Source organism: Lampris incognitus, chromosome 16, assembly GCF_029633865.1.
Source record: "Lampris incognitus isolate fLamInc1 chromosome 16, fLamInc1.hap2, whole genome shotgun sequence".
Classification (NCBI taxonomy): Eukaryota; Metazoa; Chordata; class Actinopteri; order Lampriformes; family Lampridae; genus Lampris; species Lampris incognitus.
In genome coordinates, this window is record NC_079226.1 from 5,228,893 (window position 1) to 5,252,011 (window position 23,119).

The following is a 23,119-nucleotide window of genomic DNA, read 5'->3' on the forward strand; positions in this document are numbered from 1 at the left end:
TAGTCTTTGCTCACATGCAAGGCAACAAAGCTTACGTGTTCCAGATCTTACTAGACACACACAGGTTGGTTATCTTTTAAAGTTGACAGGTTGAGCAGACTAACTGTCCAGACCCAGACAAAAATCCTCAATAAGGAGCCACTGGTCATTTCTTAGTCAGTAGCAAACCAGTGGTCCTGTCTCGCTACCCTCCCTACAGAAGGAAAAATCACATAACCTGACTAGCTAAGCTAAGCTAAGCTGCTACCCGTTCCTGGTTTACTAACCGGCTGATTCTCTGTTTGTTTGTTTGTTGGTTTGTTTGTTTGTTTATTTGTATGTGTGTATGTATGTTTGTTTGTTTGCAGCTTCTCCTCTCATGGGTGCTCAGAGCTTTCCTAACCTCACCACCACCGGCACAACCTCCACCGTTACCATGTCAACCTCCATAGTAACCAGCAGCAATAACGTAGCCACGGCAACCACCGGGCTGTCGGTCGGCCAGTTGCTAAGCAACACCCTGACAACCAGCCTGACGTCCACGTCTAGTGAGAGTGACACTGGTCAGGAGGCAGAGTTCTCACTGTATGGTTAGTGAGACACACACACGTGCATCCAGGCTGCCTCTGCTCTGTAACCTGCAGTGTCCTGCTAACCTCCCTCACCGTAGGGACAACATGAGTCCATCCTTATGGTCTCATTCCAGCTCATTAATCTATTAACGTTCCCCACGGTATTGTCTCTAGAAACACAGTTTAAACATACAAACACAGGTTAACCATACACGCACATGTTAACTCCACACAATAACCTTAACTACAAAGACACAGATCAAACCTACACATACAGGTTAACCCCAAGCACACAGGTTAACTGTACAGACACAGGTAAACAGTCCAAACACTAGTCAGTCCACTGCAGCAAGGCCACATGTTTATTTTTAGAATAAGTTTGACCAAGCTGTTATTTGAACTCATTCTGAAATCAAATGTAACTAGAAGTTGTGTTTTTGCTCACAACCATTCTGGCTTGGGAACAAATCCATATCACATGTATCTCTCTACTGTTCCTGTACAGACTTGGAGAAGACCATCTAGTCCAGGGGTCTCAAACTCGAATTACCTGGGGGCCACTTGACAGGTGGTCTTATGGAGGAGGGCTGGTGCGATAGGGATTAAGGAAAAAACTGTTCGACTATATAAACTTCACATTGTTTTTTATTATTATTTCACATTTTTTCAGAGTTTTCACATGACTAGGTAACTATGCACATAGTGTAGCCTGGCTGAGGCCCAGGTCTTGCCAGAAACCTGGCACTTCTTCTGCTGACACAGGTGAGGCACATTTGCTTCCAGGGACAGGGCAGTGGACAGCCTTGCAATGGTCATAGCTCAGTCTGGATCTATACTTTGATTTATTAAAGGTCATGCTTGAGAACAGTTTCTCACACAGATAAGTGCTGCTGAAAAGACACATGACCTGCCTGAACAGTTTGGACAACTGTGGAGATGTTTTGGGAAGCTCTCTGAGAAACTGTCCAGCAATCTCCTGCTTTCCTTGTGCCTCTCTGAACTTTGCCTTGAGCTCAGTGTTGCACTGCAGGTCTGTGAGCTCCATGTGAAATGTGTTGGAGCACTGTCCACATCACAGGAGAAGGGGTCTGCAGATAACTGGAAAGTGCTGCTGTGAGTCTTACAATCAGAAAAGTGATGCTCAAACTCCTGCTGCAGATTGTCAATGGCAATCACATACTCATCAGCACTGACTCTGGCACCATCATCAATAACTGACTGGCATGTTGGGAAGTGGACAGATCTTTTCTTTGTGAGCTGTTTTTTGCATAATCTGCGTGTCACAGAGAAGGCTTTCACACTATCGGATGCTAGCGTGACAAGTTGGTCTGCCCCTGCAGTTTTAAATTAGCAGTAGCTGCCTGTGTGATATCAACTCAGATAGCTGACTGAATCCATGAGCCATGTTGGGTCATCATGCTCAAGAACATGCAGCCTGCCTTCTTTCATGAATTCTCTGATCGCCCCCCTCGATTCAAAAATACCTTTTCAGGACACTGCCCCTGCCCAACCAGCACACTTCTGTGAAGCACGACACATCTCCATATGTTGCGTCTATTTCCTCCAGAAACGCACAGAATCTCTTGACCTGATGTAGTTAATGCATTTCACTACAACAGTCATAACACTGTCAGATTTCAAGCATTTGCTGCAGAGTGCCTGCTGGTGAAGGGTGCAGTGCAACTGCAGGATCTACATTCTGTTCCTCCAGCTTTCTTTGAATCAGTGCTACAAGCCCATATTTTTCTTCCCGTCATTGACGGGGCACCATCAGTGGTGATTCCAGCCAATTTATTCCAGGGCAGACCAGCACCCTTGGTTGCATTGCACAGCACCTGAAATATATCTTTGGCTGTCATCTTTCCCTGCACTGGATATAAAGTTAGCAGTTCTTCTGTTAACTTGAAATGGTCATTGATACGCCTTACAAATACAGCGAGCTGAGCCTCATTTACGTCTGTGCTTTGATCAAATGCCAGACTATAGTGCGTGAAATCCGTCTGTGCATGCTCGATAATCCAGGTAAGAAAATCAAAGAAAGAAAGTTGAGTCAGTTCATCTGTTTCGTCACTCATCTGCGTGACCTCTTCATGCCACTGTATTGTTTATAAGGGTGGGGTACCGGTGGTCAGCTGAGACTGAAGAGGTCATTTCGGTGAGTGATGAAACGTTTCTCTCAGTAAACCTTATGTCCAGATCAACTGATTCAACTTTCTTTCTTTGAGTGCGTCAAATTGTTTGCTTTAGTGCACAACTGTCTGTAAATGTCGCCTGACAGCTCGCTGATCTGTTCTGCCATTGTATTGGGCTGAGACTGACGTTTCTGAGTATAGATGCCTTCTCCGGGCAAACGGTATTCTCTACCTGCAGCATGCAGTCTCAGAAACTGTCCCTGTGTAAATGGCTTACCAGCCTTCGCTATCACCTCGCGCACCACATAGCTAGCTTGGACAGCTGCATCACAGTCTTGTTTGGCTTTGTGAACAAAGTTGTGCTGACAGGACAGACTTGTCTGAACATGTGCTGCCTTTCTGTCCCTCTCTTCATCTTTGCACCGATCCTCCTCCTCTGCATGTTCAGTAGTGTAATGTCGCTTCAGGTTGAAATCCTTCAGGACGGCAGCCTTTTCCTTGCTAATCAGACAGATCACAGGCACGTTAAATTTAGTGAAGAAGAAGTCGCATGTCCATCTCTCTTGGAGCTATCAGTGCTCCTGGTCACCTTTTCTACTGGCTTTTGAAAGTACATTTTTACAAAACATCTGTAAGCAGCGACAATAATTTATGTCAGCAAGCTCACGTGAGGTATTTCACAGTGGGCTAGCCTGCTGGGTTTATGTACTCACGCTGCCTGGTGTGTGTGTGTGTGTGTGTGTGTGTGTGTGTGTGTGTGTGTGTGCACGCGTGTGTGTGCACGTGTGTGTGTGCGTAACTGACATTAGGCTGTGTCATCTGCAACTGGCCTCACAACTGGTCTTAACTGAGTACTTGGAACTAGAAACACAGAAACGTTTAAAAAAAAAAAACACACACACACAAAAGTAGTGTGTAAAATGGATACGCGGTCCTGATCGCTTAATAAATCTAAAACATAGCCTGGGCCGCACAAAACTGCCTCGCGGGCTGGTAGTTTGAGACCCCTGATCTAGTCCATCATAGGAATTGGTTTCCTAAATGGTGGGAAACAGTGAAAGTCAATTATGGGATGGATCAGCCACTGTGGTTAGGAGGTGCAGTCTCACACCCCAAACTTAATGTTCTCAATGTACTTCCTTTAGACTTCCTGGACAGCTGTCGTGCTAATACACTGCTGGCCGAACTGGACGATGAGGAGGACCTGCCGGAGCCTGACGACGATGATGATGAGAATGAAGATGACAATCAGGAGGACCAGGAGTATGAGGAGGTGCTGGTATGGATGTATCTCCTTATCTGTGGGAGGCGCATGAAACGTGCATACATTTTAAATTACTTTGATACTCAACCCACAGCTACTGTAGTCATTGTACTTCCACACAGCTCAGTTTTTGTTGGAAAGTGTGTTAACTTTCGGTACACACGTCCAGGGTCGGAGGTTCCATTCCACGTGGAGTTCACTAGTAGAGCTTGCACAAGTACTACTAGGGACTGTTCACTAGTAGAGCTTGCACAAGTAGTACCAGGGATTGTTCACTAGTAGAGCTAGCACAAGCTCTACCAGGGATTGTTCACTAGTAGAGCTAGCACAAATACTACCAGGGATTGTTCACTAGTGGGGCTTGCACAAGTACTACCAGGGATTGTTCACTAGTAAAGCTAGCACAAGTACTACCAGGGATTGTTCACTAGTAAAGCTTGCACAAATACTACCAGGGATTGTTCACTAGTGGGGCTTGCACAAGTACTACCAGGGATTGTTCACTAGTGGGGCTTGCACAAGTACTACCAGGGATTGTTCACTAGTAAAGCTAGCACAAGTACTACCAGGGATTGTTCACTAGTAAAGCTTGCACAAGTACTACCAGGGATTGTTCACTAGTAGAGCTTGCACAAGTACTACCAGGGATTGGGAGTTCAGTTCATTTTACTGACGTCATGCTGTCAGTATGATGGCATGATGTTAGTATGACAGCATACTGTCAGCATGACTGCATTTGTTTATGCAGACTCTAAAAGGCTAGAGGGCTCAAGATAGGGCTACGCAACACTTTATAGGCTAAATAGCTACCCATAATGCTTTGCTCCATGAGTAATGTTATTTAGTGGTGATGGAGAACAACTGTGCCTCGTCCGTCATTGGTGCAGGAGGAGGAGGAGTATGAGACCAAGGGAGGACGAAGGAGGACGTGGGACGATGACTTTGTCCTGAAGAGACAGTTTTCTGCCCTGGTACCAGCCTTCGACCCACGGCCTGGCAGAACCAATGTCCAACAGACTACAGACCTGGAGATCCCACCACCTGGTATATAAATACACAAACACACACAGAAACGAATATGCACACACATACACACATTCTGCTCACAGTGGCTCCTGCTCTCCTCAGGTACTCCTCGTTCGGAGGTGCAGGAGGAGGTTGAGTGCACCCCATCCCCTCACCTGGCCCTCATCCTGAAGGTAGGCAGGACATTAACACCCTCCAACCATTACCTGTCACCCCCCCACTATCCGTTGCAACTCTGTATGGATGTGTTATTGTATGTTTTCACGTGTGTGTGTGTGTGTGTGTGTGTGTGTGTGTGTGTGTGTGTGTGTGTGTGAGAAGGTGGCAGGCTTGGGTACAAGCCGGGAGGTGGAGCTTCCTCTCTCAAACTACAAGTCCACCATCTTCTTCTACGTCCAGAGGCTCCTGCAGCTCTCCTGCAATGGAGCCATCAAGTCCGACAAGCTCCGACGCATCTGGGAGCCCACCTACACGTAAGCAGTCTGGGGAGACCTGGCCACGATGGGCCAAGCCGGGCCTGGTTTGGTAGGAGAAAAAAGGCCCGGGCAATTAAATGATGTGGCGATGCGTACCGGCGATAGACACTTCATCAGTAGCAATAAGAAAATGGTTTGATAGAATGTTCAATAGGTTCACTTAAATACATTAAATGCAAACCACCATGAAAGCTCAACAAACATGCATGTTCCCTCCCTGGCTCATACACAGCCTATCATATCCTTTGATAATGGAGCATGCTACAAGTAACACGCGAACAGCCAATTGTTTGACAGCTGTGTTGTTCAGTTGCACCATTGGCATGTGACACAACAACCGACACAGCGTGTAGTGAGAAAATAAGTGCAGACTGTGAGAAATTGTCGATTTTAAAAAAGAACTGGTCAGCTCACCAGTATGGCAGTTTTTTTTTCTTCCCACGGCAGACCTGCAACTGCCGCCAAGGGCAATGCGTCGCAAACTGTGGTCACTCACTCACGGATGACCTGAGAGGGGCGTTAGTGGGACGTGCCTTGGGTCTGGACGGTTTTGTGCTTGTTTTAAGTCTTTCTGATATCAGAACACCATTGTGTGGGCATCCGGGTAGAGTAGTGGTCTATTCTGTTGCCTAGCAACACGGGGATTGGTGGTTCGAATCCCTGTATTACCTCCGGCTTTGTTGGGCGTCCCTATAGACACAATTGGCCGTGTCTGCGGGTGGGAAGCCGGATGTGGGTGTGTGTCCTGGTCTCTGCACTAGCACCTCCTCTGGTCGGTCGGGGCACCTATTCGGGGGGGACGGGGAATAGCGTGATCCTCCCACGTGCTACGTCCCCCTGGTGAAACTCCTCACTGTCAGGTGAAAAGAAGCGGCTGGCGGATCCACATGTATCGTAGGAGGCATGTGGTAGTCTGCAGCCCTCCCCAGATCAGCAGAGGGGAAGGAGCAGCGACCAGGACAGCTCAGAAGAGTGGGATAATTGGTCGGATACAATTGGAATACCATTGTGTGTTAAATGTGCAGGAAAACCATCCCGACCAAGAGTAGGACTACAACAAACTTATTTCATCACCTCAGCCGCTTCCACCCTTTGGAGTAAAATTATTTATACATTTATTTCTGATTTTTCCCTCTTTCTCCCAATTTAGTGGCCAATCACTCCCTATTTTAGTTCAAACACCCGCCCTCATACTGCATGTGTTCTCCAACTGCATCTCCCCGGCCGGCAGTCTCAAAGGAGACGCCTCACCACTTTCGTGACAAGGCGACTCCAGGCCGAACCACTGCTTTTTTCGACAAACACAGAGACGCATTCATATGACGAACACAAGCCAACTCCGCCCCCCTCCCGAAGACAGTGTTGCCAATTATTGCTGCTTCATCGAGTCCGGCCATAGTCGGATCTGATGAGACCGAGGCGCGAACCCCGGTCCCCAGTGGGCAACTGCATCGACACAAAGCCGATGCTTAGACCGCTATACCACCGTGGACCCTTGGAGTAAAATTATTACCGGTGTGCCTTGATAAATAAAGCTGTTAAATTCAACCTTTTTTCTCCTGGTCCTTCTAAAAAAAAAAAGAAAAAAAAAGGTTATATTATTATTACCCTATTTGCTAATTTCTGACTCACTTAAGCAGTTTTGATTAAAAACATCTGCTGAATGCGTACATGTAAATGTAATGGACGTCATCATCACATGAGCATATCACCTCAGTAAGGTCAGTGTCACCTCAGTACAGACACCGCAGTGATTCTTAATGTCTTCTCCCCTACAGGATAATGTACAGAGAACTGAAGGAATCCGACAAAGAGAAAGAAAGTGGGAAGATGGTAATTCATTCTTTTTAACACTCCTTTATATCTGTCTCTCTTACTCTCTCTCTCTCTCTCTCTCTCTCTCTCTCTCTCTCTCTCTCTCTCTCTGTGATGTAACTGGTTAACCACAGTTATTTATGAACTTGTTTAAAACCAGGAGAATAATTATGACGACTCTGGTTGTATAGAGTATTATTTTGTTTGTGTAAACGGGTTCTGATCCAGTATATTCAGAATGTGTACATCCTCTGACCTCTGACCTTTCCCCTTACAGGACTTCTGTGAGCATGGTGTCGGTGGTGGGGGTCGCTCAGGGGGGCTTAGCCCAGGCTCTCTGTCAGCCAATCAGAGTAGTGAGATTCTAGGTGGTTCCAGGGAGCCAGCACAGGCCAAGGCGGGCTGCAGCCAGAATGCCTGTGGTGTGGAGGATGTGCTGCAGTTACTACGGATACTGTATATCATTGGAGGAGACCCCAACTCTAACACACGCACACTACAGGAGGGTACGTTGGAGTTCTACTCCTGTGTGGTCGTTTTAATCCCAGGGAACCTCACCCCCCATTAGACTGAATTTAGCAGCACCTATTAGATCTTTAATTACAGATGAATTTTGGAACCTTATTTTTTTTAGACTAAAATCCCTTAAGGCATCTGCCAAATACTTTATGGATGGATAGTGGATAAAAGAGTTGATGAATGAATAGATGGACAGCTGAATAGATGGATGGATTGATAGTAGAGATGCTCCAGTCGATCGGCCACTGATCATTATCAGGTGATATTCATTCTAAATATTTTGATTAGAGCTCTATAAAGGCTGGTCGGAAGAGCCGATCAGATAACTCAAAATACGTGAGACATTTCTCTGTGCGCGGCTGCAAGCCCCCAGAAAAAGTACTGGGAGCTGGCTCTTTTTAATAAAAAAAAGGTAGCAGAAAACATGCTGAGAGCTGGACCTGACTCCTTTTCTGTCAAAGCCGCTTGTCCCATGAAGCAGACAGACGCTTGCTTGCCGGCGGTACAATAATCGCTGCTTCCCCGCACTCACAGAAGCAGCACGAGCCTACCTCTGCATGCCATGCATAAATGTAGATAATGAGTGACTTTTCAGCACAGCAGCAAATGTCGTAAATGAGAAGATGCTTATATTTCTACAGAAAATCCTGCCATTGATGCTTAAGAAGCAGGCTAAGCTAAAGAACGGTAGCCATGGCAGGCTGTAAAGACATGTAAATGTTGAGGAATGCTTTATAAAGTATTTGGCTGTTGTCTTTCTTTGTTGCCATTTTATATTGTCTAAATGTGTAGTAGGCCTACACTTAGAAAGGCCCTGTATTTTGTTCCCTCAATTAGAATTGATTTTTATTGCTTTATATAGGCTATAATGGTTTCTTATGCTTTCGTAAGCTTTGAAACATAGTCATAGTGTTGAGCACGTTTAGCTTTTATTCCATAGGAAGGCTGAAATATTTGCTAAACTGCCCTTTAGCCGAGCGTAGGCTATTATAATGGTTTCAGTTTCGTCATAATCTACATGAACCCAGTAGGAGAATGGAACAAGTTGCATATGTTGCCTTCCAATAAATAAACAGTTTTCAATTTATGATATTTTCTCAGCTCTTAACTATAATATTTGTTCAAGGCTGTTAAGAATAGTTACTTTTATCACTATAAATAGTAAATAAGAAAATAATGCCATTCACTTTAAATGGAAGATCCCCATCCCCCCTACCCACCCTGTGATTGGTGATCAATACAACTAATTCTGATTCTGCTGAGTGCTGATTGGCTCCAAAAAACCCTATCGGAGCACCTCTAATTGATAGATGTATAGATGACATGATTACTTGTATCTCCTGTGTGTGTAGATGTGGATGAGCTTCAGTTCAATGCCTCCCCTGAAGAGTTCACCAGTAAGAAGGTCACCACCAAGATCCTCCAGCAGATCGAGGTTGGTACACAGACGAGTTGAAGTAACGTCGTTACTGAGTGACTTCTGGCCTTCACTCACTAACCACACTTGTAGTTACAGTTGCAAGAAAAAAAGTGTGAACCCTTGGAAATTACCTGGATTTCTGTATTATTAATTACTCATAAAATGTGGTCTGATCTTCATCTAAGTCACAGTAGACAAAACACATTCTGTCTAAACTAATAATACACAAACAGTTGTACTTTTCATGTCTTTATTGAACAATGTTCAATCATTCACAGTCCAGGCTGGTAAAAGTATGTGAACCCTTGCATTTAATACCTGGTAGAACCTCCTGTAACAGCCAGAACCTCCTTTAGCAGCCAGAACCTCCACCAAATGTTTCCTGTAGCTGCTGATCAGACTTGCAAAATGGTGAGGAGAAATTTTAAACCATTCCTCCTATACAAAACTGTTTACGTTACCAATATTTCTTGAATTTCTTAAATGAGCAGCCCTTTCCAGGTCATGCCACATTATCTCAGTTGGGTTAAGGTCTGGACTACGGCTTGGCCATTCCAAAAAACACATTTTCTTCGTTTTTAAACCATTCTGTTGCTGATGTGCTCGTCTGTTTTGGGTCATCGTCGTGTCATCCAACTTCTGTTAAGCTTTAGGCGACGGACCACTACCCCGACATCCTCCTGTAAAATTTCTTGATACAATTTTGAATTCATTGTTCCCTCAATGATAGCAGGCTGTCCAGCCCCTGAGGCTGTGGAGCAGCCCCAAACCATGAGCCTCCCTACTCCTTGCTACACAATTGAGATGAGATGTTAGTGTGCGGTGCCTTTTTCCCTCCAAACATAGCGGTGTGCATTTCTGCCAAAAAGTTCAACTTTGGTCTTGTCTGTCCACAGAACATTGTCCCAGAAGTGTTGTGGGACATTCAGGTGGTCTTTTGAAAACTTAAGACATGCAGCAGTGTTTTTTGGAGAGCAGTGGTGTCCTTCCTTGAACACCGGTCTCATCCAGCATTTTTCTTACAGTGGACACATGGACAGACCCTTAAGCAAGTTCTAGAGATTTCTGCAGGTCTTTTTATGCTACCCTTGGGTTCTGTCATGGCTAAGTGTCTAATTGGTTTCCTCAGCCACTTCAGCGCCTTACCAGGCAAATCCAGCGTGTATTCCATGTAACTTTGGTTTGCTACAGATGCTAGAAGCTTGGTCCCTCCACAGAAAGTGTAAATAAAAGTTGTCACAAGTTAGTACAAGGTACAAAAACTAAAACAAGGCTTCTTCGTGTGTTCGCTCTGCACGGATACAAAGAGCACTCGCGTTACGATACAGTTACGAGATCGGTTACGCTTGAATACTGTTTACCGAGGGCATGCTAGTGCCTCCCAATTTCCACAACGGTCCACAGGCTTGTAACTACAGGGGCAGAGCACATGTTCCGGTGGCATTAAATCCCATCTGGTTTTGTACCTCCTGACTATTGACCAGCAGGCGATGCTGTTGCGCTCATTCCTCTGTTCTTTTTTCACCTCCTCCAGCATTACACATTGGGCTCTTGGTGAGACCTTTGCAGGGACCTAGTCTTAGGGAGCGAGCAACAGTACTGGATTTCCTCCATTTGTCTTAAGACATGCTTTTTTGACCTTCTCCAGCTTCATGCGTCTCTACAGTTCTTCTGTTAAGGTTCTCTGAAAACACATTTCTTTCTTGAGAAGAGCAGACTCTCAATAATGCTTTTTTTTTTCGTGCAGGCCACCTGTACAACCCACATCTCCAATCTCACATCTTTGATATGAACACCTGACTCAAATGAACGTTTGCAGAATTCGTTAGCCCAGTTTCACATACATAACCTAGACTGTGAATGTTTAAATCTTGTATTCACGATTGACCAGAACAAGTACAATTATTTTTGTCATTACTTTAAGCAGGTTGTGTTTGTCTATTACTGTGACTTAAATGAAAATCAGACCACATTTTATGAGTAGTTAATGTAGAAATCCATGTAATTCAAAAGGGTTCACAAACTTTTTCCTGCACCTGTCAGCTGTAAACCTCGGTGGTCCTCTAGCTTTGTTTGTGAGTCAAAATAATGCAAAATCATAGTTATGAAGTTTTTTGTCCAGCCATGAGAAGTAGTTTAAGGTAGCTTTCATACCTGATGTGTTAAGTTGGGAAGAACTAAACTCTGGAGCTGTTGCTTTCTTGCTACAGCTGGTTTTGGGAGGGAGAACTCCCCAAGCGATCTCATATCTGCACCACATATGGCGCACCTGAAGACATGGGACCAGAGCTGTCATGTCTCCTTCAAAGTCTCAAATAAATTTTGAATGAAGTCTTGAAAAGTGGAAAAAAATTATTTAAGCAATTAAACAATTTCATGTGCAAAGGGGGCCGCGTCATTAGAAACATTCTTTTAAAAACAGTGGTTGGCGAGCCCTGTCGCATTGGACCAGGCCAATAAATCAATACACTTTGTAAAGGAAGGTTCCAAGTAGCAGCACGGTGGTGCAGCACGGTGGCGCAGTGGTTAGTGTGGTCACCTCACAGCAAGAAGGTTCTGGGTTTGAGCCCTGGGGTAGTCCAACCTTGGGGGTCGCCCCAGGTCATCCTCTGTGTGGAGTTTGCATGTTCTCCCCGTGTCTGCGTGGGTTTCCTCCAGGGGCTCCAGTTTCCTCCCACAGTCCAAAGACATGTAGGTCAGGTGAATCGGCCGTACTGAATTGTCCCTAGGTGTGAATGTGTGTGTGTGGGTGTGGGTGTGTGTGTGTGTGATGGCCTGGCGGCCTGTCCAGGGTGTCTCCCTGCCTGCCTCCAGATGACTGCTGAGACAGGCTCCAGCATCCCCGCGACTCTGAGAGCAAGATAAACGGTGCGGATACTGGATGGAAGGTTCCAAGTAGTTTCAGCAAAGGAAACACACAAAGACAAGGATATGCCAGAAAAGACAAGCGCTTAACAAAGACACGCGTGTGTGTGTGTGTGTGTGGTCAGAGGGATAAACCTGGGTTACAGTTTAGTAGAATTATATATATGATAATGGATTACATTTATATAGCGCTTGATCTGGACACCCACAGCACTTCACAGTGAAGGGGGCAAACCCACCTCAACCACCACTAGTATGTAGCACCTCCTGGTAGATGCACAGCAGCCATTTTGTCCCAGAACACTCACCACACATCAGCTTGAGGTGGAGAGGGAGGAACCATTAGGTGTCCAGATGGAGAGAGCCAGGCTGGGAATGTTGCCAGGACACCAGGGGGACCTCCTACTCTTTGTGATAAGTTTCATGGGATGTTTAATGACCACAGTGAGTCAGGACCTCGGTTTAACGTCTCATATGAAAGACGGCATCTCCTATAGCAGTGTCCCCACCACTGCACTGGGACGTTGGGGTTTTTTTTTTTTTTTTAGAGCTAATTATTTTTAAGTCTTTTGTAAGGTTATGTTCAGTTTATGTTTGGTGTTTTATTGGCCTTTCTCTGCACAAAGTAGGATGTATTAGTTTTATTTCCTGTCCAATCAGATGTGAATTAAGCTGGAATTTCCCCTCTAGGAGCCTCTGGCTCTGGCCAGTGGAGCGCTGCCTGACTGGTGTGAACAACTGACGTCCAAGTGTCCTTTCCTCATCCCCTTTGAGACCAGACAGCTGTACTTCACCTGCACCGCCTTCGGAGCATCCAGGTAAGAGAGCAACCAGCTGCATCTTAATCACATTCAGTACAAGCAGGCAATAGATGGAGCGAGAGATGGGTGGATGGAGAGGCGGACATTCATTTGTATCACAACTAAATTAAAGTTCATTTTAGATGGGTGGAAAGATGGACTGATGTAAAAGGTAGAGACAGGATGCCATAGAACTCCATTCAGACAGTTCAGATCTGACCCCTGACCTCTGACCTTTGTTCTCCCAGGGCCATTGTGTGGCTCCAGAACCGTCGTGAGGCCACCATGGAGCGGTCCAGACCGTCCACCACCGTCCGACGGGACGACCCCGGCGACTTCAGGGTTGGACGGCTTAAACATGAACGGGTCAAAGTTCCACGTGGAGACGCCATGATGGAATGGGCAGAGAGCGTCATGCAGGTCCACGCAGACAGGAAGTCGGTGCTGGAGGTAAGAGAGAAACGGACTGTTGATCTCTCAGGACAGACTACCACCGACTGCAGACAAAACCCCATCAATAGTCTACCAACAGTACTAAGTTAGTCTATTAACCAGCCTCTCTGACAGGTGACTGACCATTATGTGGCGGTCCTGTTCTATTGGAAATGGTTTAGGAGACCGATTAGTCTTTTTTTGTTCACAGTATTGTTTTTTTTGGTTTGCTGTACAAACAAAATACAGTTTGGAATACAGTTTGATCATATTCATATTTGGACAATATTTTGGTTAAAAACTTGGTCTCCTCCCCCCATGTGCAACTGCGGCTCATTTTCCCCTTTTACGGTTTCTGATGATAGCCTGCCGGAACTTCCTCTAATTGGTCCGAAAGTCCTGAGCATCCAAAAAATGTTTTTAAACTAGAAAGGAACCAAACCATGGTTCACTTTGATCCGGATCAAGAGCACCTTTTTGTCAGACCAATATTCGGATGTTTGGTCCAGATTGTGGTCCAGGGGAGGCTTCACACCTGTAATTTTGGTTTGGATCAAACTGGAAAAAATCCAAAAGTCCGGCCCAGGCGAGGTTTGTGTGAAAGGGCCCTACATGGTTTTCTTGGAAGAGAGCGATCCCTACATTAAGTTGATTCAGATGTGGAAGTACTATTTTACACTTCACTGGACCCCCCCCCCCCCTTTTCTCCCCAATTGTACTTGTAACTTGGCCAGTTACCCTATTTTCCGAGCGGTCCTGGTCGCTGTTCCATCCCCTCTGCTGATCCAGGGAGGGCTGCAGACTACCACATGCCTCCTCCCATACACGTGGAGTCACCAGCCGCTTCTTTTCACCTGACAGTGAGGAGTTTGGCCAGGGGGACGTTGTGTGTAGGAGGATCACGCTATTCCCCCCAGTTCCTTCTCCCCCCTGAACAGGGGCCCCGACTGACCAGAGGAGGCGCTAGTGCAGCGACCAGGACACATACCCACATCCGGCTTCCCACCCGCAGACAAGGCCAATTGTGTCTGTAGGGATGCCTGACCAAGCTGGAGGTAACACGGGGATTCAAACTGCCGATCCCCGTGTTGGAAGGCAACGGATTAGACCGCCATGCCATACCACCCGGACTCCCCCCTCGCTGGACGGTTTAAGAATTTAACGTTCCAGCTCACAAAAGTGACCTGACAACCACCTGATTAATTCACGTTCACATTCAGTGTGGCTTAACCATGTTCTGTTATAGAGGGCATGTATCCAGAGATGTAGTGGTGCATGATGGACTCCACCAGTTGTACGTATGCGAAGAAGATCCCCTCCGCTAATATACGAACAGACAAAACAGAACTTTGGTGTAAAGTTTTCCCATCCCCAGTCACCACCAAGACCACGGTGACCGTGAAACCCTTTGCCAGAGCAGCTGCACGTGAAGTGCTTTTGAGAGGAAACACTGCTCCAGCGGGTCGCTCTGTTCGGAAAGCCCAGCTGTTTACGTGTTGAGTGAGGGCAGTAGCTCAGCTGTCATGTCCATCATATGGGTTTGCTCAGCTAGCTCAGAGAAGTTGCTCGGTGTGTCAGCGCTTGACTTGCTAGCAGTGGCCCTCTGCGTGTACTTGTTGTTACGTAGTTTTCTCCGTGTACTTGTTGTTAGTATGTAGTTTTCTCCGTGTACTTGTAGTTGCGTAGTTTTCTCCGTGTACTTGTAGTTGCGTAGTTTTCTCCGTGTACTTGTTGTTACGTAGTTTTCTCCGTGTACTTGTTGTTACGTAGTTTTCTCCGTGTACTTGTAGTTAGTATGTAGTTTTCTCCGTGTACTTGTAGTTGCGTAGTTTTCTCGCCATTTACACAAAAAAATAAAAAGTGGAAACCAATTGGAACGTTTTAGTGGTGCTTTAGGTGATTTTCCTGTACCTTGATGGTGTAGGGGGTCATAAAAAAGAAGTTAAATCAGAATTTCTGCAGAGCTCACCTAACACGACCTACGGCATTATTTGTTCACTAGTGCCTCCAGAAGCTGGTTAATCTTGTGGTTTACTACAACCTGTGTTGTTTTGATCACAACAGCTTTATTGCCCGGGCTCTTTCTCTAATATGTATCTGAATGTATAATTCACTGTTGGGAAATTTCTAGAAGTCCTGCCTGCCTTAGTAACTTGCAGTAACTCTACTCTGATCCACTTCTGTGATTTACCACAAGGGGTGATGGAGAGCACACGTAGACGTAGCCATGGCTGAGGGAAATACTGTCAGCTCATCTCTGATCGACTGTACGCTGCATTATCACTGCCCTTCACCACCCTCGGTGGGATGTTGAAGGAAGGAGATGGTTGCTAAGCAGGGGTTGGTGGATCGCTGTGTCTGTCATCATCTCCCCGCCCTCAGTGGGATGTTGAAGGAAGGAGATGATTGCTAAGCAGGAATTGGTGGATCCCCGTGTCTGTCATCATCTCCCTAAGGGCATTATTATGACATGTGGACACTTCTGCTTTCCTTATTAAGGAAATGTGACTTTGTATATCATCATAATGACTGTCTGTCCGTCTTTCTGTGTAGGTTGAGTTCCAGGGTGAGGAGGGGACCGGTCTGGGTCCAACCCTGGAGTTTTATGCTCTGGTAGCAGCAGAGTTTCAGAGAACCTCCCTGGGTATCTGGCTCTGTGACGACGACTTTCCTGATGACGAGTCCAGACAGGTAAAGCTGTCTATCTGTCTTTTTCTGGCTTTCCCCTTTGCTTCCTGTTATCTTATCTTTCTTAATCACTCACTCACATCTCTCTCTCTCCCTCTCTCTCTCCAGGTGGATCTGGGTGGAGGACTGAAGCCTCCTGGCTATTATGTTCAGCGATCTTGTGGGCTGTTTCCGGCTCCGTTCCCTCAAGACAGCGATGAGTTGGAGCGGATCACCAAACTCTTCCACTTCCTGGGAGTCTTTCTGGCCAAATGCATCCAGGACAACCGATTGGTTGACCTGCCCATCTCCCGCCCCTTCTTCAAGCTCCTGTGCATGGGGGACATCAAGTCCAACATGAGCAAGCTGCTATACCAATCACGCTCTGCGCCACAGGGTCACGACCCCGAGCGGCTGCCACCATTGCTGCTCCTCTCAGAGCTGCAGTCGGAGGCATCCACGGAGGAGAGTCAGGAGACGTACTCAGTAGGAAGCTTTGACGAGGATTCCAAATCCGAGTTCATTTTGGACCCGCCCAAACCCAAGCCACCTGCCTGGTACCATGGAATCCTCACTTGGGAAGACTTCCACCTCGTCAACCCACACAGGTACTAAAGCTATGAGTTACCTGGATGGGTCGATGGTTAGGGAGATAAGATGATTAAAAAGATGAGTAGATGGATGGTTTAGGTGTGTGTTGGGATATTCCAGCAGTGAATCTCAGGGAATGTTTGGGAAACTGGTCATGACACATCTCTCCTCACCCTGTCCTCCTCTTGACCTTGGTGCAGAGCTGGTTTCCTGAAGGAGGTGAAGGAGCTGGCGGTGAAGAGGAGACAGATTCTGAGTAACAAGAGTCTGTCAGAGGATGAGAAGAATACCAGACTACAGGACCTGATCCTTAAGAACCCGCTGGGATCTGGACCTCCACTGAGTATAGAGGACTTGGGGTATGAACACACACACAACACACACCTTATAAACACACTGAAAACATACACAACTTTCTGACAGTCAGATTTTAGAGACCCACTATGGTTTAAATATGTTGAGAGTCCACACTGTGATAAATATGTTTCTATTTGACCTGTAACCCCCTTCCAGTAGAATCAACCAGTCTAACCCAGCTGTGTGTGTGTGTGTGTGTGTGTGTGTGTGTGTGTGTGTGTGTGTGTCTCTGCAGGTTAAATTTCCAGTTCTGTCCATCCTCCAAAGTTCACGGCTTCTCTGCTGTCGATCTCAAACCAAATGGAGATGATGAGGTAGGGACCTGGTCTCACAACCACACACAGAACTGGAATACTATTATAGTATTACGTACAGTACCATAATACTAATACACTAATGCAAGTAATACAGGCAGTCTCCGGGTTACAAACGCCCATACTTACGAACCGACCTCTGTCAAGCCTGTTATTTTTAAAAGAAATCGAGTTATGGACGTCCAGGTAGCGTAATGGTCTATTCTGTTGCCTACCAACACGGGGACCGCCAGTTGGAATCCCCGTGTTACCTCCGGCTTGGTTGGGCGTCCCTACAGACACAATTGACCATGTCTGCGCGTGGGAAGCTGGATGTGGGTATGTGTCCTGGTCGTGCACCAGCGCCTCCTGTGGTCGGTCGGGCGCCTGTTTGGGGGGGGGGGACTGGGGGGAATAGCATAATCCTCCCATGCGCTATGTCCCCCTGGTGAAACTCCTCACTGTCAGGTGAAAAGAGGCAGCTGGCGACTCCACATGTATGGGAGGAGGCATGTGGTACCTCCCCGGATCGGCAGAGAGGGTGGAGCAGAGACCGGGGTGGCTCAGAAGAGTGGGGTAATTGGCCAAGTACAATTAGGGAGAAAAGGGGGGGGGGATAAAAAAAAAGTAAATTTAATAATGAAATAACATATAAACATCTACTCAGTCGGTTTCTCCCCTCATGTTCGGAGACGTACACAGAGAGGTAATGACATGGCTGTCTAGCAGCTCCAGCCTGTGGAAAAGCAAACCGGCTCTTAGACGGTTTGCAAGTTGAACCAACTGCACACCGGGGCGAGCAGCAGCCCAGAGCTGGAACAAGGAGTGTGTTGGTGGGAGAGGGGGTGTGAGTGTCCTGTGAAAAACAACCTGTGTTGTTTTTTATAAATATTGTAATGATAATGGTCCAAAATCATGTGATATTTTCACAATGCCCAAACGCCGTGAGCCACCAACCCCACCCCAAGCTATTGCACCGGCTGCGGCGGTTCCCGGCGGCCCCCCCGATTCGCTACATTGGTGTCAGAAGTAAGATGGTGAGACCATGAGGCCATCGGAAGCGCGTACGCCCAGAGGCGCAAGGGAGCTGATGTGCTGCCCGAAGGAGGGGGGTAGTGTAACGACCACGGATGAATGGACTCGCTAGCCTATGGCTAACGGGTCGGACCCTTTAGTCGACTGGTTAACGGAGTCACCCGTGGTGTGGGAGACCCGGGTTCACATTCCCGGTTGCCCCCTGAATTCGCTACATTGGAAACACCAGAAGCTGATGCTCCAGGAGCCGGTGCCCCAGGAGCCAGTGCCCCAGGAGCTGATGCTGTTAGTTTTGTTTTTTTGTCTATTTCTGTTAAGTGATGGGAGGCTCGCTTAAAACAAAAACATTTTTAGTTTGGTATTAAGGTAAGAAATTAAAGACATGTGCACTGAATATGACCATGACCTGGCCTGGGTCCATGCTGATCAGCATGACTGATAGAAGCCACCGTAAGGGACCAATGTGGGAGTTAAAGTACAGTGTGTGTGTGTGTGTGTGTTTAGATGGTTACCTTGGAGAATGCAGAAGAGTACGTGGAGTTGATGTTTGACTTCTGTATGCACACTGGAATCCAGAAACAGATGGAAGCTTTCAGAGGTAAGTACACATGCACGCATGCACACACACACACACACACACATATACACACACACACACACACACACACACACACATGCATGCATGCATGCATGCACACAGGCACTTGGTAACAACAACTGAAAGCTGTCTCAGTGACATCATACGGTGCCCTTTGTGTATATTCTTATCACCATGAAATGCTCCACAACAAACTAGTGTGTGTCTCTGATGGCGTGTGATGTGTGTGATAGTTTGTACGGTTTTGTTTCACACATCGTCTAGTTTGTTTAGGAGACGTACAAACTTCATGTGGTGAAACGGTAAACAGTCCAGTGCACCGCCCTGTGGTGTTACAAAGGCTGCTTTGTAAAATACCAGCTAAAGTAATAATAATAATAATGATTTTATTTATATAGCACTTTTCTAAAACAGTGTTACAAAGTGCTTCACAAAAAAAACAAACAGCTAAAACAAGACAAGGTAGGAATAAGAGTAAAAATTAAGAAAAATGTAAAACATTTGTAAAAGCTTTCATAAAAAAAAGTTTTAAGACGAGATTTAAAAGAAGCTGGAGACTTAGTTCGTCTTAGCTCAGCAGGAAAAGAGGTCCATAGTGTGGGGCTCTAACAGTAAAAGCCCCATCCCCCTTTGTGACAAACCGAGACCTGGGAATAAGTAGCAGGGCTCCATCTGCAGACCTTAATGGTCGAGGGGGACACACCAAGTCACTAAATCAGAAATGTATGAAGGAGCAAGACCATTTAAAGCCTTAAAAGTGAGCAGTAAAATTTTAAAATCAATTTGAAATATGACAGGGAGCCAGTGTAGGGAGGCCAGCATGGGAGTGATATGATCATGCCTCCTTGTCCCGGTAATGAGCCGAGCAGCGGCGTTTTTTACCAGCTGCAGACGGTGGAGGGCGCCCGTGCTGATACCAGAATCAAGTGCATTACAGTAGTCGAGCCAAGAAAGATAAAGGCATGTACAACTTTTTGCAGATCGACAGTTGACAAAAATGACCTAATGTTGGAGGTTAACTTGAGCTGGAGAAGGCCTGACTGAACCACATGTTTAATTTGATTAGCAAACAGGTTAGCATCAAATATTACCCCAAGATTCCTAGCAGCCTGTTTAAGACTACCTGACAGACCACCAAGATGTGTAGCAAAAGGGCTGATGGATTTTTCAGGACCAAACAGAATGACCTCACACTTACCATCATTAAATTTAAGAACATTTTGGTACATCCGGGATTTAATGTCAGTGAGGCAAGTTGTGAGGTTTGCTAGGGCGCTAGGATCTGTGGGCTTTAGTGGCATGTATAACTGAGTGTCGTCAGCATAAAATTGGTAATGTCTGTAAAACATTGTTGTGTGCCTCTTCTGCCCTCGTCTCTCAGAGGGGTTTAACAGAGTGTTTCCCCTGGAGAAACTAAGCTCATTCAGTCATAAAGAGGTGCAAATGATCCTCTGTGGCAACCAGTCACCATCCTGGACGGCTGAGGACATCATCAACTACACAGAACCAAAGCTGGGATACACACGAGACAGGTAGACAGAGAGACAGACGAGTAGACCTTAACCTTTATTCAGCTCAAAGAACACTGAAAATTGACAGTTTGGTCATGTTTTCACCCCTCCCACCTGCCTCTCTTCTCCTTTCTCACCCCACACCTCTCTCTATCCGTCTGTTTATCCATCTGTCTCTGTATGTCTGTCTCTCTCCTGTAGTTCTGGCTTCCTGAGGTTCGTCAGGGTTCTGTGTGGGATGTCTTCAGATGAAAGAAAAGCTTTTCTCCAATTCACCACAGGCTGCTCAACGCTGCCCCCCGGTGGCCTGGCCAATCTGCACCCACGGCTAACCATCGTCAGGAAGGTAAAACCAGACTTGTGAGCAGAGCACTCGAGTCAGTGACAATACAGATGATAGAGATGACAACATCAGTATCAATATCAAAGACATCCTCAGACTTGGACCCTTGTAGGCCATCGTGTGTTTTCATGGCAGTTCCGGGTCCGAGACATTTTCAACAGATGTTGAAGTGATTTACCCTCCTTTGTAATTTATTAATATTTTCCCAAATAATTTATTTCCCTTAGAGTCAATGATTAGTTTTTGTTTTTTTTAGATTTTCTTTTTGGTATTTTATACCTTTACTGGATAGTGACATTGGAGGCAGACAGGAAATGGGTTTGGGGGCATAACCTGCAACAAAGGTCCCCGGCTGGATTCAAACTGGTTACCATGTGTTATGCGCCATAACCATTCGGCGCCCCAGGTCCATTGGTTAGCTTAATAAAATCAGCTGTGGCCCGTCTCAGCCCCCCCTCGGTTCTTCAGAACTTTGTTTTGCAGTTTCTGAAGCGTTCTCTTACGTGGTGATCCAGATGTCAGTGCGACCTTCAGCACTGCGTCTTCATTAGCCTCCAAAACCGACCGAGATTTTGGGAATTGCATTAAAAAAACAAAACTTTTACCCGCTTGTCTCGTAAAATCGTAGCCGAGGCAGTTTTCTTGCAGTTAAGGTCAGATGATCTGACCGACGTGTTACCAGAGAAGAAGATTTTCAGGTGTGTTATAAGAAGCTCTGTCTGCGTTCGTGGTGACGGAATAATCCTGGTCGGGTCTCGAATCATCTGAGTGAGATTATACTGACCTGACGTACTTCAGAATTTGTTCCTGTTCGCTTCCTCAGCCCTGTTTATACCAAAATCACCTGATACAGTTACTTCAGTCTTGGTACCGGTCTCCTTTAGTCAGGATTTCAGTTTGTCGTAGAAAATAAAGTCTTGACGCTCAGTGATCAGGTTATCAGCTGGCTATCAGCTGGTTATCAGCTGGCTATCAGCTGGTTATCAGCTGGCTATCAGCTGGTTATCAGCCGGCTATCAGCAGGTTATCAGCTGACTATCAGTCGGCTATCAGCAGGTTATCAGCCGGTTATCAGCTGGCTATCAGCAGGTTATCAGCTGGCTATCAGCCGGTTATCAGCCGGTTATCAGCTGGTTATCAGCAGGTTATCAGCTGGCTATCAGCTGGTTATCAGCCGGTTATCAGCTGGCTATCAGCTGGCTATCAGCTGGCTATCAGCTGGTTATCAGCCGGCTATCAGCAGGTTATCAGCCGGTTATCAGCTGGCTATCAGCCGGTTATCAGCCGGCTATCAGCAGGTTATCAGCCGGTGACTAGTTGAATGTAACCGAGAGCCAGAGACATTTCGAACCTTTAAGGTATGAAGAACATTCGCTCACAAGTCTCTTCTCTCCTCTCTCCTCCTCCTCCTCCTCCACTCAGGTGGATGCCACAGACTCCAGCTACCCGTCAGTAAACACTTGTGTCCACTACCTGAAGCTTCCGGAGTATTCCTCCGAGGACATCATGAGAGAGCGCCTCCTGGCAGCCACCATGGAGAAGGGCTTTCATCTCAACTGATCCTCCCGCCACACTGAGCACGCTCAATCCGTCTGTATCCCAGGTCCCACCTACCTGCCATGTGACTGACAGAGCAGCCAGCCAATCAAACCAGCGCCTCCCCACCCTCTGTCACCACGGAGAAGGACAGCGGCCACACACACACACACACACACACTCACTCTCTCACACACACACACACACACACACACACACACCATCCTCTCCTCCTGTCTGAGACTTGTCAACCAAAACCCTCCTCCCTGTGTTCCTCCTCTTCTCCTCTCTGCTGCTGTAAAAGTGACGGACAGCTCCGGGGCTTTATGTCTTCGCTTCTCTCTGTCTGTCCGTCTGTCATCTTCATCAGCACCATCATCTTCCTCTACGGGCTGCCACGGGATTTCAGTGCAACAGCTGTCTGTAGTCTCTCTCACCCCAGCTGCTGTTGTGTGTGTGTGTGTGTGCGTGTGTGTGTGTGTGTGTGTGTGGGGGGGGGGGTAGTTGACTCCTGCTCCCCCATTTGACCTGATCTCACAGCAACCATGCACACGCTTGGTAGTTTGGTTTCTCTTCCCCTGCTTTTCTTCGTTTATTTTGCTTTTGTTGTTTTTTTTTTTCTTTTCCGTGTGAGACTGTTTTGGATTCTTCTTGACCCTGCTATAGAGTTCAAAGGTCAGAGTGCGTTGTTCTTTTACAGTGAAGCTAACGAGATAGAAAACACTGGTTGTGTGCAACGCACATTTCAAGAAAAAAAGCAAGCTCTGCTTTTCCTTGTATTTTCTTTGTATTATAAACATTTATTTAACTCAAGTTGCAGTTTGAGGTAAACAGATATTTTCAAATGTGTATGCTCCAAAAATCTCATTAAAATGTTTGCAAAGTATG

General features: G+C 46.4%; 1 protein-coding gene across 4 annotated transcripts in view; it reads left to right on the forward strand.

Annotated features, from left to right (window-relative positions):
- hectd1 (HECT domain containing 1) overlaps positions 1–23,117 on the forward strand; it is a 66,681-nt gene extending 43,564 nt beyond the window's left edge. For 2 of the 4 annotated variants that reach the window (XM_056295262.1, XM_056295264.1), the window contains exons 27-44: positions 348–569; positions 3,829–3,962; positions 4,835–4,991; positions 5,076–5,146; positions 5,295–5,446; positions 7,228–7,282; positions 7,542–7,770; positions 9,136–9,218; positions 12,759–12,886; positions 13,117–13,318; positions 15,854–15,991; positions 16,097–16,575; positions 16,759–16,917; positions 17,151–17,229; positions 18,748–18,841; positions 20,223–20,373; positions 20,554–20,698; positions 22,118–23,117. In XM_056295262.1, the coding sequence (XP_056151237.1) occupies positions 348–569; positions 3,829–3,962; positions 4,835–4,991; positions 5,076–5,146; positions 5,295–5,446; positions 7,228–7,282; positions 7,542–7,770; positions 9,136–9,218; positions 12,759–12,886; positions 13,117–13,318; positions 15,854–15,991; positions 16,097–16,575; positions 16,759–16,917; positions 17,151–17,229; positions 18,748–18,841; positions 20,223–20,373; positions 20,554–20,698; positions 22,118–22,255 (2,816 nt within the window). In that variant the 3' untranslated portion in view covers positions 22,256–23,117. The remainder of the gene's footprint in view (positions 1–347; positions 570–3,828; positions 3,963–4,834; positions 4,992–5,075; positions 5,147–5,294; positions 5,447–7,227; positions 7,283–7,541; positions 7,771–9,135; positions 9,219–12,758; positions 12,887–13,116; positions 13,319–15,853; positions 15,992–16,096; positions 16,576–16,758; positions 16,918–17,150; positions 17,230–18,747; positions 18,842–20,222; positions 20,374–20,553; positions 20,699–22,117) is intronic. The other 2 variants (XM_056295263.1, XM_056295265.1) reach the window with 2 other exon arrangements.
- Positions 23,118–23,119: the final 2 nt, after the last annotated feature.